This window comes from Macrobrachium nipponense, chromosome 26 (genome assembly GCF_015104395.2).
Source record: "Macrobrachium nipponense isolate FS-2020 chromosome 26, ASM1510439v2, whole genome shotgun sequence".
In the NCBI taxonomy this organism is placed as follows: Eukaryota; Metazoa; Arthropoda; class Malacostraca; order Decapoda; family Palaemonidae; genus Macrobrachium; species Macrobrachium nipponense.
Genome location: NC_087215.1, coordinates 70,264,713 through 70,279,808, shown reverse-complemented (window position 1 = coordinate 70,279,808; position 15,096 = coordinate 70,264,713). Strand labels below are relative to the sequence as shown.

General features: G+C 35.7%; 1 protein-coding gene and 1 long non-coding RNA gene across 4 annotated transcripts in view; one reads left to right on the top strand and one right to left on the bottom strand.

Annotated features, from left to right (window-relative positions):
• LOC135200383 (protocadherin-like wing polarity protein stan) overlaps positions 1-5,189 on the top strand; it is a 379,772-nt gene extending 374,583 nt beyond the window's left edge. For both annotated transcript variants that reach the window (XM_064228999.1, XM_064228998.1), the window contains exon 33: positions 2,875-5,189. In XM_064228999.1, the coding sequence (XP_064085069.1) occupies positions 2,875-2,902 (28 nt within the window). In that variant the 3' untranslated portion in view covers positions 2,903-5,189. The remainder of the gene's footprint in view (positions 1-2,874) is intronic.
• Positions 1-15,096, bottom strand: part of LOC135200384 (uncharacterized) — a 72,460-nt gene that overhangs the window by 9,044 nt on the left and 48,320 nt on the right. For both annotated transcript variants that reach the window (XR_010311276.1, XR_010311277.1), the window contains exons 2-3: positions 8,677-8,832; positions 1,636-1,736 (exon numbers count right to left, since the gene is read on the bottom strand). This is a non-coding gene — a long non-coding RNA (uncharacterized LOC135200384). The remainder of the gene's footprint in view (positions 1-1,635; positions 1,737-8,676; positions 8,833-15,096) is intronic.

Genomic DNA, 15,096 nt, shown 5'->3' with positions numbered 1-15,096 from the left:
AAACTTGGTAAAAGGTAATTAACACCAAATGATTAACAGGTGGAAATGGGGGATGAGCAGGGGAGTGACCCTCACTCACCAGCCACTGCATTCACTTTTCTTTCGGCATCTCTGAGAGATGGGACATGCTGTTGCCCTTCCTGTTGCCGATTGGTTGAAAGACTTGGATTGCATGAGTTTAACTCATTTTTTTTTAGGGATATGGTCGCCCTTATGGATGATTCATGACATTCATACCAATGGACCCTCGTGTTTATGTGCTTCTTGCAGGGGGAAGGGCTTCTTTAAAGGCTTCCCTCTGCAAGGAATATATAATATGGGATTCACTTTGTGTGGTTTATGTCTGGGAAGAGGAGGAAGAGAGACAAGAAGTGTTTGCTGGCTTCATTGTTGGGTAATACTTCCCTGGTGACACCACCAAATGCATCTAGCTCCTCTTTGACTCCATCATCCACTCCTCTTTCCTCTGTAAGCGTTTCTACCTCAAGGGAGAGTAACACTATGCCTAAGCATAATTCTGACCATGCCCTGTCATCCTAGAATGTAGCTGCTGTTAATGGTAAGCTCCATCAGCAGCTGATTTACCCTTGGAAGATTGACTTTGACACTGATGCTCCTTGTTCTCACAGGTAATGTCACTGCTGCAGTATCTCAGAAAATATTGCCATTTCCACCTGTTAACCACCTGGTTAACTACCTTATTACCAAGTTTCAACTGGCTTCCAGCTCACAGTGAAAGATATTCCTATGTAAAAGGCTGTGGTTTGCATAACTAAGAAAAATACAAATTATTATTAAAAATTTGTTTTAAATAGTCTTCGCTTTTTTGGTAACCTTACAAGCAGTTCCATATTACTGTTTATCTTTATGGTAATGAATAAAAACTTTTTGCTATGGTGAACACAGGTTAAAATAACTGTACATCACATCCTATAAGGGAAAGTTAGAAAGCTTGAGAAAACCCTTTAACTACAATAGTTCTGTCCAAACACTTGGTTGCAAAACTTAGATTGACATCATGTATGGAAAGGAATATGGCTAATATGATTTAAGCACAGCACTGACTCTTAAATCATGGTAGCCATACAGCAGCTTGTATCCTATAAAACGGTCAATGAACTGTGTTTTCATAAAAGGATGCTTTCAATTCATACAGTGATACCATTCTATATATACTTTGGAAAGACAAGAGTAAAACACTGGAACACATTTTTATGAAATTAAATTCAGTCTGCTATAAGGCAATATCTTCATACTTTGTTGGTGTAGTCAATTGTAAATTCACCTTTTTGTACAATAGTTTATAAACGTATTTTCGACTTGTAGGTACATACTTGATTAGTTCAGTATTAATCCCAGCATGATTTTGTATGATACTAAAATGTTGTACTGCAAAAATGGTATAGTATACAGGCAGTAGAAAATAATTTTTACATCATAGAACATATTGTAGCAGATCTCTGTAGGTTAGAAAAAAGGCAAATTTTCAGGGTAATTTTCATTTTTCTTTAGACATTCAAACCTGAGGTCTTTTAATGGATACCTTCAGCAACAACTGGTTTAGTAGCCGAAACTTGGTAGTAAGGTTTTCAAATCATGTGGCAGCCAGAATGAGAATTGTGATTAACCACCCACCTGCTTATCTGCACAGCATCAGTATTCCTTTGATTTTTTTTATGGAAACTCCTTAGGTGGGGCACACTGTCTTGAGATCATGACTGTTGTTAATCTTCCTCCTGGAAATGTCAATTTCTTTTTCATAAATGGGCAGCTTTACCCCCTCCCCAACACACACACACACACACATGTATGGGTGGTTATCCACAAACCCTGCAAATGCTGTCGCCAAACAGACAGCCGGTTATGAAGGTATTCATTAAAAGACAAGGGTTTGTATCTTCAAGGAACAAATGTATTTTTATGCTCTTAATTTTTTATTTATTCAGGAGAGAGAGAGAGAGAGAGAGAGAGAGAGAGAGAGAGAGAGAGAGTAGAGGAGAGAGGGAGGAGGAGAGAGAGAGAGAGAGAGAGAGCTTTTTATTTCATTGAAGCATGGCATTTGTGTTGTATAGTGCACAAAGTACAGTACAACGCAGTATACACTGATCCCCAAATGTAGACATCATAACACATAAACAATAGAAACAAATAAAACAGTATTATGTGTATGTGCAAATTTTGATAAGTTTCTAGTTCAGCAGTGGTATACGATACTAGTTACATTCATAACAGATTACTAATTCTGGAATTTAAGACTGGTCCTCTCTTTCTTACCCATATCCTTCCATTTAATACATCTTTGCATTTGTAGTGTAAGTGGCTATAAATGCAAATCACTGTCATTTTCTTTTGCATTTAGCTGAGTAAATCATGTTATGAAAGTAATTCACCAAGGTACATTACGTATAGCTAAAGCTTAATACGGTAAACATACATAAGGATGGAAGCAACTGGTTAAAGGAGTTCCAATGTAGGTTGTGTGAGGTATAGAGATGATTAATGGAGTTTGTTTCAGTACGTGTTAGGCTTTTGGGGGAATTCAAGTGCTTTGAAATCTGGTCAAATGACTGTCCAGTGCATTTTAATTGCTTACATCTCATACTGCCTTCCTTGACAGTCCAGTAAAGAGATATGTTTTTGTGATTTTTCTAATGATTGTAACAGTTTTTAAATTCACAAAAAAGCATGCTCATGACTATAAATTAGCAGCACCTTACCATAAAACATAATTATTGCAGAGAAAATTTTATGAAAGTAAATAAGGAGTATATAGTACATGGTCTCACCACAAGTGCCTTACTATTTTTTAAGTTTAACTCATTTTGAACTATTAAAATTTATTTATCATTGGTTATCCATTCCTTTTTTTTTCAGTAAGGACAGCACAGAAACAACCGTTTGACAACCAGAGGGGTACGTCACAGATGCATGGGATGTGTGAGACTCACATGATAGGTACTATTACCTGTCCAGTAGCCAAGTGAATGTGAAGTAGTAAGTGAAGGATTATGAACGTGACAATTTGGAAGGAAGTGTGGATTACTTCTTTTGTTATTTAAATTATTTATCTTTGAAAAACTCCATATTTGCTTTATTTGTGATTGGCTAATTTATTTCTGTGATTGTGCCCCGCCATTTACATCTTATTTTATTCAACCTTATTGTTGGTTATGCTTTATTGTCTAATTGTTGTTATGTCTAAGTTATTTTCCTTGAATGAGTGAACATAATAGTGATCTTGATGAAAGACATTAGGTTTCCTAGTTTTTGCATTTCACTTCCTAGGAATCCTACAATCTTACACATCTGGTGCTTTTGAAATCATTGACTTGACTATACATACAATGTTCATTTTTATAGATATTTATAGTGTTCTAATAAATGCAGTTGTTAGCATCTTGCTTCAAGAAAAATGAACTCTGCTGTGTTATATATAAATTGTGAAGACATTATTGCAAATTATACATTTTTAATGCAAACAATATAGTGATCAAAAGCTATAACATACGGTGATCTGTGTTACTTGTGCATACAGTTCCATATTACTCCATTAGAGAGACTGCTTTGTGTGCTCTTTCAAATTTCTCGCCAATATTTTGTGTAGTACTGTGCTAAAACAAGGTTAAGCATATCAACTTATCAAAAATATTACTTTGGTAGAAGCTGTAGCGGCAAAACAGATACCCAGCATTCTGTTTCATGAAGGTTCAGTCGATTAAATATTATACACTTAGAATAATGTATGTTTGTCGTCTTCACACAAAACCTACTTGCACAGAATTATGCAAGGTGCAGTGTTACTTATTGTACATACTGTATTAGATATTGCTCATGGAGCAACTGGCCTTTTGTAGTGCACTAAGTGTACATAGCTGTATGCCTGACATGTTTTCTCTTATTTAAATGTATATTAATGTTGTACATATCTGTGAATGTTTGTTGTTCAAGAAACTTTCGATATATTATGCTTCAAGAGATTCTTGTCATATATGTATGAATATTTGTGTGTGGGTAAGAAAGGTTAAGCTTGCATTTTCTTTATAAACAAAGAAAAAGAAAGACATATTTTTAGTAGACAAGATGAGTATTGCAAGACATGTTTAGTAATAATTGTTGGTAATTGAACATGTCTTTTAATTTTTTGAGGTTTGTTGCTAGGTTGAATTATGAGAATTATGTAGCAAACTTGCAATAATTATTTTCTGAGCTTACCCAAAAGTTATTGAAGCATAGTGTATTGAATAACCCTTTTGGTTTATAATGTGATGATGGGGATGATCTCACAATAGCTGCCAAAATACTTTCATACATAAGAAAGCCATTAAGTAATAGTTGATGATCGCAAGATTATCGAAACCAAAAGACGTCCATCGCCAAAATTGTTATGGGACGTGTCTGAGCTTATTCTGCTTTAGATTAGGACTGACCCAACTTTGTCACTTATGAAAAGCGTTATTTCATTGGTTGCTTGTAACTTTTTTGAAAATCAATGTTGGCCAACTTACTAGTTCATTAGCATCCTGATTTATAATTGTAACAGAGGGAAGAAATAATTTCATAAACAAGACAATAATGTAGTCTACAAATCAAATTACAGTACTGGTCCCTAGTTCAAATCATAAATCAGTAAATTTTTAAAAATCTGGTAACTAAGTATTAAAGGCTTAAATTTAATTGCAATATAGCATAACAATAAGACTTATGAAATTATGCTGACTGCTATAATTCATGAGTGCTATACAAATTAATTGGAATAATTACCCCTAAATGAATCATAATAATAAGAAATTGAGCTTGTTAAAAAGAGTACTTCAGCAACTATGACTAGATACTCAATTCAGATTACAGTTATGTATTTTATGTAGGCCACTGAACTTAAGGAAATTTTATAATTAATAATAATAATAATAAAAAAAGAGCTTCCATTTACATTTTGGGTAAGGATAAGTCTGTGATTTGAAGTCAGTATGCAGGGTAAAATCAATGAAGACTAAGGTACTCATTAAACTCAGACACATCATATTTAATCAAATCATGTTGAAGTGTTCCTCTTTTATTTAAGATAAAATGTTTATCCCTAAGTGATAAGCTCCTTTTTTGTATATTATTTGCAAAATATGATTTTAGTACAAAGATATTTTATATGTAAATATTTATGTAAATAAATTTAATAAATGTAAGACTGGTAACACTACTTTTACTAACTTAAAACAATCATGCCAGTATTGGATTACGTATGAGATCCTTGTCTCCATTGTGAAACAAAGGCTTCCCCATACACTTGAGTATGATTAGAGAGAAGGCAAAGGTCCTCATCGGAACACACAAAGTTTACGAAAAGAGCAGCTTCTGTTGAAAAGGTGCACCTACAGTTTCCAGACATGTAAAGAAGCTTAGATAGAAATATTCACAGTAATTACCCCTCACAAATGAAGATGCTAAAATTTTTTAGAAAATGCCAGAGGATATTTATTATCAAATACAAGAGCAAAGCACCAAGCTTCGAGGCAGGTAGAGATAGATTAATCACTGATGTTTTCCACTAATGCCACCATGTTTACGGCAAAGGCAGACCTAATTTATAAAAACTGCTATCTCTGGCCTTAAGGGAAAAAGATAGTACATAGATTCCAGTTGCCAAGTCCTTTGGATGCATAAAATGAAGACGTTAATAAATAATAAAGAGGTTTCCACAACCAATAATGCACCTTTTATTGTCTTACTGACACAGAACTCTGTCATCCAAAACCCAAAAGCTTGACATAGAAGTCAATGAAAGTGTCATATTTGTTGCCTTAAGACAACTACTAGACAGCCTCTAGATCATAACAAATCAAGGACTACAGAGTTGACAAAAGACAACCTGACTGTGCTGACTACATCCAAGGCAGATAACTCTACCAGATGAAGACAATGTAAGAGAGGCAGTGCCAAAATATATGTTGGTCAATATTAAAAAGACTACACAAGTTCTGGGGTATGATGAACTATAACAGCAAAACATCAATGATGCATGATTTGAAAGTTGATAAATTTTCAGAAGAGGCGATACAACCCAAATAAAACAATATTTAGCAAAATGAAAAGGAAAACAAGTCATCAGTAATCACAAAGATACAAAAAGCGCCTCATTGGTGTGATCGGTATGGTCTTGACCTGCCACCTCGGTGGCTGCAAGTTTGATTCTTGGGCATTCCATTGAGGTGTGAGAGATGTGTATTTCTAGTAACAGAAGTTCACTCTCGACGTGGTTTGGAAGTCACGTCAAGCTGTTGGTCCCGTTGCTGAATAACCACTGGTTCCATGCAATGTAAAAACACCATTCAAAAAACAAAAAACAAAGATACAAAACCCAATACTATTTCTGCCACTCCTTCCACCCACTCCTCCTCTAATGACCCTACTTCCCCAGAAGCACCAAGACCGACAACTCTCTTTCTCCTCCTCCTCATATGGGTCGTTTGGATGAGGATGAGAGGGCTCACGATCCACTTACACATCAAAACTATAAATATACCATGCACTAATAACCTGTTTGTATTCTATTGCAAAAATAATATCTGTACAATAAGATTCACATTAGAAATGTTCAATTCCATCACCATCAATAATACTGAGCAATCTTTTGAAGGCCATTTTGGGTTGTGAGCTCAGAACTTCACTACCAAATCTTGGTTTCACCACCAAGTTCACCAACCAATCACAGCACCTTTGCAGTCATATGTTTATATGCCACTTACACATCACGTCACCCTGTCTGGGTCAACTACGTGCACACATCCAAGGTGTCCTTCCCAAAACTGTGGACACACTTAAGGGAGACCTGCTACTAAAGAGGGCAGATGAGCTGCTGGAGGCCTTTGAGGCTCTGCAATATACCACCCACCCCATCTAAAGGCCATGACCATGGCTAAGATAGCATGCAAACTAATGGTGTACAAAAAAATGGCTGTTAAAGCCATTGCAAAAAGGGCATCCCCAACAGCCATGATGATGCATCTACTACCTCAAGTTAAAAAATGCAGTCAGGAACTGCACCTCCAGGAGGTTCCTGGTGGATCACGGCAGGTCAGATTCCAATATCAAACCAGTTTTCTCCAGACACGATGTCTAACTTGTTGCTTGTAAGCGCTGCTGTGCTCTACCTATGGTCAAGCAGTGCTTTTTCAAGTAATACTAAAACCATGCTTGTAAGCACTAGCTCTTGGCTGGCTTAAATCTGGCAAAGAGGTGATACTTCCGATAATCATCAGTTACTGAAGACTGATGATTATAAAAACATGATGCCAGGTGTTCCATTGCTGTTAATTTTATTCATTATCGTCAACCCTCGCAAGAGATAGACAGCTGCTTCTATGATTAGCTGTTTGCTCTTTGTTTTGGTTTCCAACAAAACCTTTTTATCAACTGTGGCTGCATTTGCATAAAAAGCTGTGCTTTTCATTTCCCAAGTACATCACAGCATGCACTATCAATAAAATCAATACTGCAGGCGTTAATAACCTAGATAATGTGACGCCAGTTTTAATTAATAGCCACATCTACATTCCACTGTATATGAGGCATGAAATGTAAATATTTAAAGATCTGCCAAAACATTTCACAATTTATGTAAATCTTTCATTTTTAAAAATTAGTATTGTTTACAACAACAGATAACTTTCAAATTTGCATTTCTTTACAATGTGAAATACAATAGAGTTGCATGGATTCTGTGCACGGATCTCCTATACAACTCGGTTTAATTATCAGTTTTTGAGGTAGTATCACAGGTCTCTTGTAAGATTTTGAAGTTTATTTGAGAATTTTTAACAAAATGATTTTTTTTTCATAATTTATTATTCTGTACTCACAAGAATCTACTAGTATACTATTCATCAATCTTATAATACTACTTGTGCACGTCTTCAAAAGGTATACTGTGCAACCTAGGGAAATGTAAATGCTATTTTCCTATTGAATATCTTATCTGTACAAGTCTTATTTGTGAATCTTCATGCAAGTAGTATCAAGTTTCTATTTACTTATAAAGTAAGTCTTACTCATTGAACTGATTTACAGTTTCCTAAATTGTAGTGGTGTTCTCTTAATTACTCAGAAAATCGCTGGTTGGTCATCTTTAAAAGGCTGGAAACCCCTGCAATAACCATACTGTACATTATAACCGGTGCAGTATGCAGTGCTGAACATACATGACCGCTTGTAATTTGGTGAATAGTGGACTGATTATGTTGCATACTGATAGTTTTTGGCCAACAGTATTGAGAATTAGTTTTTGGGTGGGCAAAGAACTGTTCATAAATTGTCCAATTTGAGAAGGGCTGGTGCTTTGACTCCAGTGAATTTGAAGGCCAACTGTAGTGTGAAGCTTTACAGTAATGAGTTTGATTATTCTCTGGTTTGTGTGCATATTAATACAGCATTTCTCAATACGAAAACTGATATTGTGCATGACTCATCTTTAAAATAGCTTAAAGGCCCATATTATCTACTTATTTATCTATCTTAACTCAAAACTAAAACATATATCAAAGCTGAGATGTACTTTAAATACAAAATTATTCAGAATCACTCTGATAATAATCAGAGAATTTATTCAGCTAGGATAATAAAATAAAATACACGTCCTTTCATACAGTACTCAAAACAAAAGCAAGGACAATTCCAGCTACCTACCTGAATAACTTGTACTACAGTATTGTACTTTGATATCCCTTAATGCTTCTGCAGTGAACACACCTTGCAGTCAACCTCAAAAGAGGTGCATAGCTTCAAATTCAGCCAGAAAACTTCCAGAACTTTCACAGGTTAAAGCACAAACTAACAGCGGTCCTTTAAAGTAAAATAAAAAGAAAGTTATATATTAAAACCAGCCATATTAAATTACTACATTCGATAACACAAATTGACCTAAAAGGGCTGAGACATGAAAATAAATAAATACATTCATACATACATACATATATACGTACACACACACATGTATATATATATATCTATATATATATATATATATATATATATATATATATATTTCACACACACACACACACACACTTAAAGCAAGCTGGACACTTTTATCAAGAAGGATATGACATCATATCGACTCTGCTCTGTTGCAACACTGTAAATACTGGTAAATATCAAGTCTCACATTCATTGAGTCATTTGTGGAAACTGATATCAGGAGTGACCCAAGTGAATTCTTCCACCAAGCTAAATTTGTCAGTACATTTTACAAATTCTGTGAGAAGAGAAATACCATGAAATTATCATTACATATATTCTCTCTCTCTCTCTCTCTCTCTCTCCTCTCTCTCTCTCTCTCTCTCTCTCCTCTCTCTCTCTCTTTAGTCTGTTATTATCTAAAGGGACACATAAATAGCCTCACTTTTGATTAATTATACAGCCAAATGTCACTCCTATCGGTTAAGTACGTACAGAAAAATGCGCATGAATTGCCACAAAGTTACAAATGTCAAGATATAAAACAACCCAATAAAGCAACGACGCACTACATTTATCATTTTCATATAAATACAATTCTTTCAATAATTTTCATCTTTAATCATCACTCATACAAAATTCTGAAAAATCACGCACGGGAAACAGACAACTGACATTACCTCGCCCCAAACAAAATCATCCTGTGTCAAGTATTGAAAATCATGGTATATACCAGACCATACAGTTTGTTGGCTGTACCTTTTCCATTCTTTTAATAAAAAAAAAAGCATCTTCAAGGGACACGCCACTCAATGCAAAACTCCACAATCAGTGGATGAATGCAAGGGAACATGCATTGAACAATGCCTTCGCGTGGCTGGAATCTGGTTTCAAGAAGTGTCACCACCAAGCACAACCTCTGTCCTCAATTGAATGAGTGGATGACAACAATAAAATTGAAATTTCCAACAGGAAAACCAACAGAGCCCTGCACAAACTGACAAAAGACAGATCACAACCAATGCACAGTTTCTGGTCCCTTGCGTGGTTTAATACTTCAAAAAATTGCATCGTCCATCCTCGTGGAAGGTAATTAAAATATACTAATAGCACAATTACCCAGAACACTCAGTGGCACTCTGTATTCTTCTGCGGTCAAGCCTTTATGACGAAGTTGAGCAAATGGACACCGCGTATTTACAAACGATAAATGCTAAATCTCGTTCACCAACGTCGTAAATTGCTCAATTAAACGAAGCAACGAGATTTGCTCTCCCAAGAACTGTCCGCAAGATAACAAAACATCGAAGCCACAGGGAAAGCACTCCGTACTCATTACGTCTTGCCGTGATGGATAGACTACTTAATATGCACGTCAAAATTTGGCTTTTAAAGCGAACGTCCCTTTTTGACAAACAAAACTTCGCAAAAAATCATCATTCTCTCACGAGAAAACAAGTCAAAAACACCGCCCTGAATACGCTTAATGAAAAGACATTACCTTCTCCTTACAATGAAATAGCTACAGAGGTCGACCCCACTCCCCCAACCTCCACCACCGTCCCCGTCACCATTTCTGAGAGGACCCTCTCCTTCTCCCATCCCCGCCACCGCATCCTAACCTTGCTCTCCGATGTGACCAAATCGAGCTCATGTTCCTTGCAACAACACCTGCCTGATGTAATCGTCGTTTAGCGACCGCATGTGACCCCTATGGATATCCCCGACTCCCACCCACCTTCTTTGCGTCTCCCACATCACATCCCCCCCCACCCCTCCCCCCTACACACCCACCCCACCCCAAAGCCTCCAAAGCTTTGCCGATCATCGCGGCTTCTCTCGACGTAACGTCAGAGACAAGAGGGCAAATTTATTGAACGAAAAAATAAATAGAAAAAAACCCCGAGGGTTTGGAAAGGCTCTTCTTTATCCCGCGACAAAGATGACATCGTGGGATGCTATGGTTTGACCTACTGGCGGAGAATGAGAAGAAAATCGTTATTTTTTTTTGGGGGGGAGCATTAAAAATAATTACTTTCGAATGATTAAAGGAGATATTCTGGAATATGAAAAAACGTTCAGGCGGACGAACTTGCCGATAAAGAGACGGCAAAATATTACGGTTCTAATTCATGAAAAAAGGAGAAGACCAAAGACTGAGGACAATTTTGAAGAGGATAAACCTTGAACTGGTATTCAAAAAATGCTAATTTCAGAGCTGCTAACTCATCGCCACAATAATCTAGGGCCTAGTGGATTGAACAATAGTAAGACAATGAAAAATACGCGTTGAATTGGTTTATCTGTCTCATAATTATGACATCTGAAATACGCAAAAATTTAAGAGCAGAGTTTAATAAACTAGAATAATTATCAATTAGCAGAGTCCGTAAGCCTGTAAAAGAACAGACGTAAATCTAGGCTCGTTAGTCAGTCATTAATCACCACTGATAATGACGAATGTATTCGGAAATGGTAATCATTCATTTTTTATTCATAATGACGAATGTATTCTGAAATAGCCATCAATAATTATCATTTATAATGAGTGTATTCGGAAATAGCAATCATTAAGCATTATTTATGATGACGCGTGTGTTTGGAGATAGCCATCAGTAATTATTAGTTATACAAGAATATGGAATCTTTTACTATTAGCGTTAACTTCCAAAAATGATTGCTATTAATTAAAGTTATGAATGGCTATTCACAAAACAAGAGCACACAAAACGTTGTAAAATGTAACAGTGCTAATAAATCTATTACAAAGACTTGGACAAATGGCCAAACAATGACCAATAAAGCAAAATACGATAACCAGATAGAAAAGTACGATAAGAAAGTAAAACTACGTTAACGATATAGAAAACTACGATAACAAGAAAGCAAAACTACGATAACGAGGTAGAAAACGACGATAAGAAAGTGAAACTACGAAAACGATATAGAAAACTACGATAAGAAAGCAAAATTACAATAACGATATAGAAAACTATGATAAGAAAGCAAAATTACAATAACGATATAGAAAACTACGATAAGAAAGTAAAACTACGATAGTCATATAAAAAACTACGTTAAGAAAGCAAAATTACAATAACGATATAGAAAACTGCGATAAGAAAGCAAAATTACAATAACGATATAGAAAATTACGATAAGAAAGTAAAACTACGATAGTGATATAAAAAACTACGTTAAGAAAGCAAAATTATAATAACGATATAGAAAACTACGATAAGAAAGCAAAATTACAATAACGATATTGAAAACTACAATAAGAAAGCAAAATTACAATAATGATATAGAAAACTACGATAAGAAAGCAAAATTACAATAATGATCTAGAAAACTACAATAAGAAAGTAAAACTACGATAGTGATATAAAAACTACGTTAAGAAAGCAAAATTATGATACAGAAAACTACGATAAGAAAGCAAATTTACGATACAGAAAACTACGATAAGAAAGCAAATTTACGATACAGAAAACTACGATAAGAAAGCAAATTTACGATACAGAAAACTACGATAAGAAAGCAAATTTACGATACAGAAAACTACGATAAGAAAGAAAAATTACGATACAGAAAACTACGATAAGAAATCAAATTTACGATACAGAAAACTACGCCAGCAAGAAAGCAAAATTACGACAATGAGATAGAAAACTATGATAACGAGATTAGGGGAAAAAACTACGACAACGAGATGAAAAAAACTCCGATAACGAGATGAAAAAAAACTACGATAACGAGATGAAAAAACTCCGATAACGAGATGGAAAAACTCCGATAACGAGATGGAAAAAAACTACGATAACGAGATGAAAAAACTCCGATAACGAGATGGAAAAAACTACGATAACGAGTTAAAAATTTACGATATTAAAAATAAAAAGGCAATAAATTACGAAAAATCGTTAGAGGAGCGGAGCGGAGACCTCATATCTTTACCCGAGGTGAATCAACCTACAAATGGCCACCAAGATGGTTGCAAGGCTGTCCTTGGTCGTCGTCAGGTAACAGGACCATTTCTCTGACCAACATACTCAACAGGGGACTCCTGTGTTGCCGAAATAAGCCGCAACTTGGCGTAACGTTTGACCGACCGCCGCCGGAAGTTACCGGAAGGAAGGAAGGAAGGCAGGAGTAGGGCGCTGACGGTGCGCCGCCGTCAGCTGCTGAAGACCCGTTGTGGGTCCAACTCGGGTCTTCTCTTTCGGCATCAATGTCGCTTGTATTATGAGGGAGCGCTCTCGCGCTCTCTCTCTCTTTCTATATACACACACACACACATATATATATATATATATATATATATATATACATATATATATATATATATATATATATATATATCATACATACATACATACATACATACATAAATACCTGAACTGCAAAGCTTCTGAATAAATAATTAAATAATCATAATCTATTCAATCAAATCTCTCCCCGCCCCCTCCTTGTTTTTCGGTGAACCGAAAATGGATAAATGGTTTTTTGTTTGTACGTTTTGAAATTGTCGCCGAATCCAAGACTGTCACATTGTTATACTCAAGGTATATTTAAAGGACCTTGGGTATTCTAAGATTAGCTTTCAGGTTTGTGTAGTTTTCCACTGTTAATTCTTCCTAACCCCATCTTCAAGTTTAACGGACTTAGGAAGGTATGCTGGTTACTTTACGAAATATGGTAAAAATTAAAAAAAAACACCGTTTCGTCAACTGGCGAGGCGGGGAGGGAGGAAGGAAGGGAGGAAGGGAGGGAGGGGGGTTGTTGCAAAGTAAGCATCTAAAGAATCTCTCACGTAGGTCACTGAGGAAAGGTGCTGATGACCAATTAACTATAATACAGCATATCTTTGTTTGAATGGTGTTTTTACGTTGCATGGAACCAATGGTTATTCAGCAACGGGACCAAAGACTTTACGTGACTTCCGAACCACGTCGAGAGTGAACTTCTATCACCAGAAATACACATCTCTCACTCCTCAATGGAATGGCCGAAATATATCCAATAGGGAACTGTGAATCCCTTCTCACTGAACTTCCAGGGCACGCACAAGAACAAGGAAACCAGATTGATAGGATGTGTCAAAAGCCACTTCTGACATCCATAAGTATTCAGATCAAATACTGCCATCTGCACTCGGCAGTTGACATGATAACAACCAACTATCATAAACTGATGCAGGACAAGGAAAAATGAGAGAGAGAGAGAGAGAGAGAGAGAGAGAGAGAGAGAGAGAGAGAGAGAGAGAGAGAGGGGGTGGGGGGAGGGAGGGGGGAAGGTTCTGGATATGCAGCTTTTCTGACGTGCCTTATCAGCCGAGATAATTTTTTTTTTTTTTTTTCCAGCTTACTTCTCAAACCGTAATGTTACAATAACACCGCAGATCACTGACCGGTGAATCTAATGAAAGTGCGGTCTGGGTTAAGGGTTAAATTGATTACCTATTTGGTGTCTCAGACAGATGATATAATATAGACATTACAGAATTCACATAATATAGACATACGTAAATAAAATCGAGCAGTAAATAATAAATTTCCTGGGATATATATATAATATATATAAATATATATATATATATATTTATATATATATCTATATATATATATATATTATATATATATATATCTATATACTGAGACGAAGTGCCAAGTATCTGGTTACTACACTTACCATTCATTAATTGATACCTCACAAAAGCTAGACACCTAAACCCTCATCACAGGTACTAAACGACTGAATACTCTAAAGGCAACAGTGATCCCTTAACAACTTACCAGTATTGCAGAAAGTCACACTAAGTTCATCAAAACAGGTGTGAGGTAATCTTGTAAGTAATTAAATTAATCAAAGGGCATCACTCCATCAACAACTTTAAAAGTCTAAGTATTTCCCTGATTTCAGAAGTCTAAGTACTTCCCTGGTTCTAAGTCACTTCAAGTTAATTGAAGGAAAACAGATCAATTACCACTCCGTGTTTCTAATTAACATCAATATAATCAAATGCAAATATACTGGTTAGAAATGAAAACACTTATAAAAATTTTAAATACAAAAATTTATCATCAAACTCAAAATTTATAAGTGAAATTCACAATATCAGGGAAAATTACTGTTACTTAAAAACAAAGT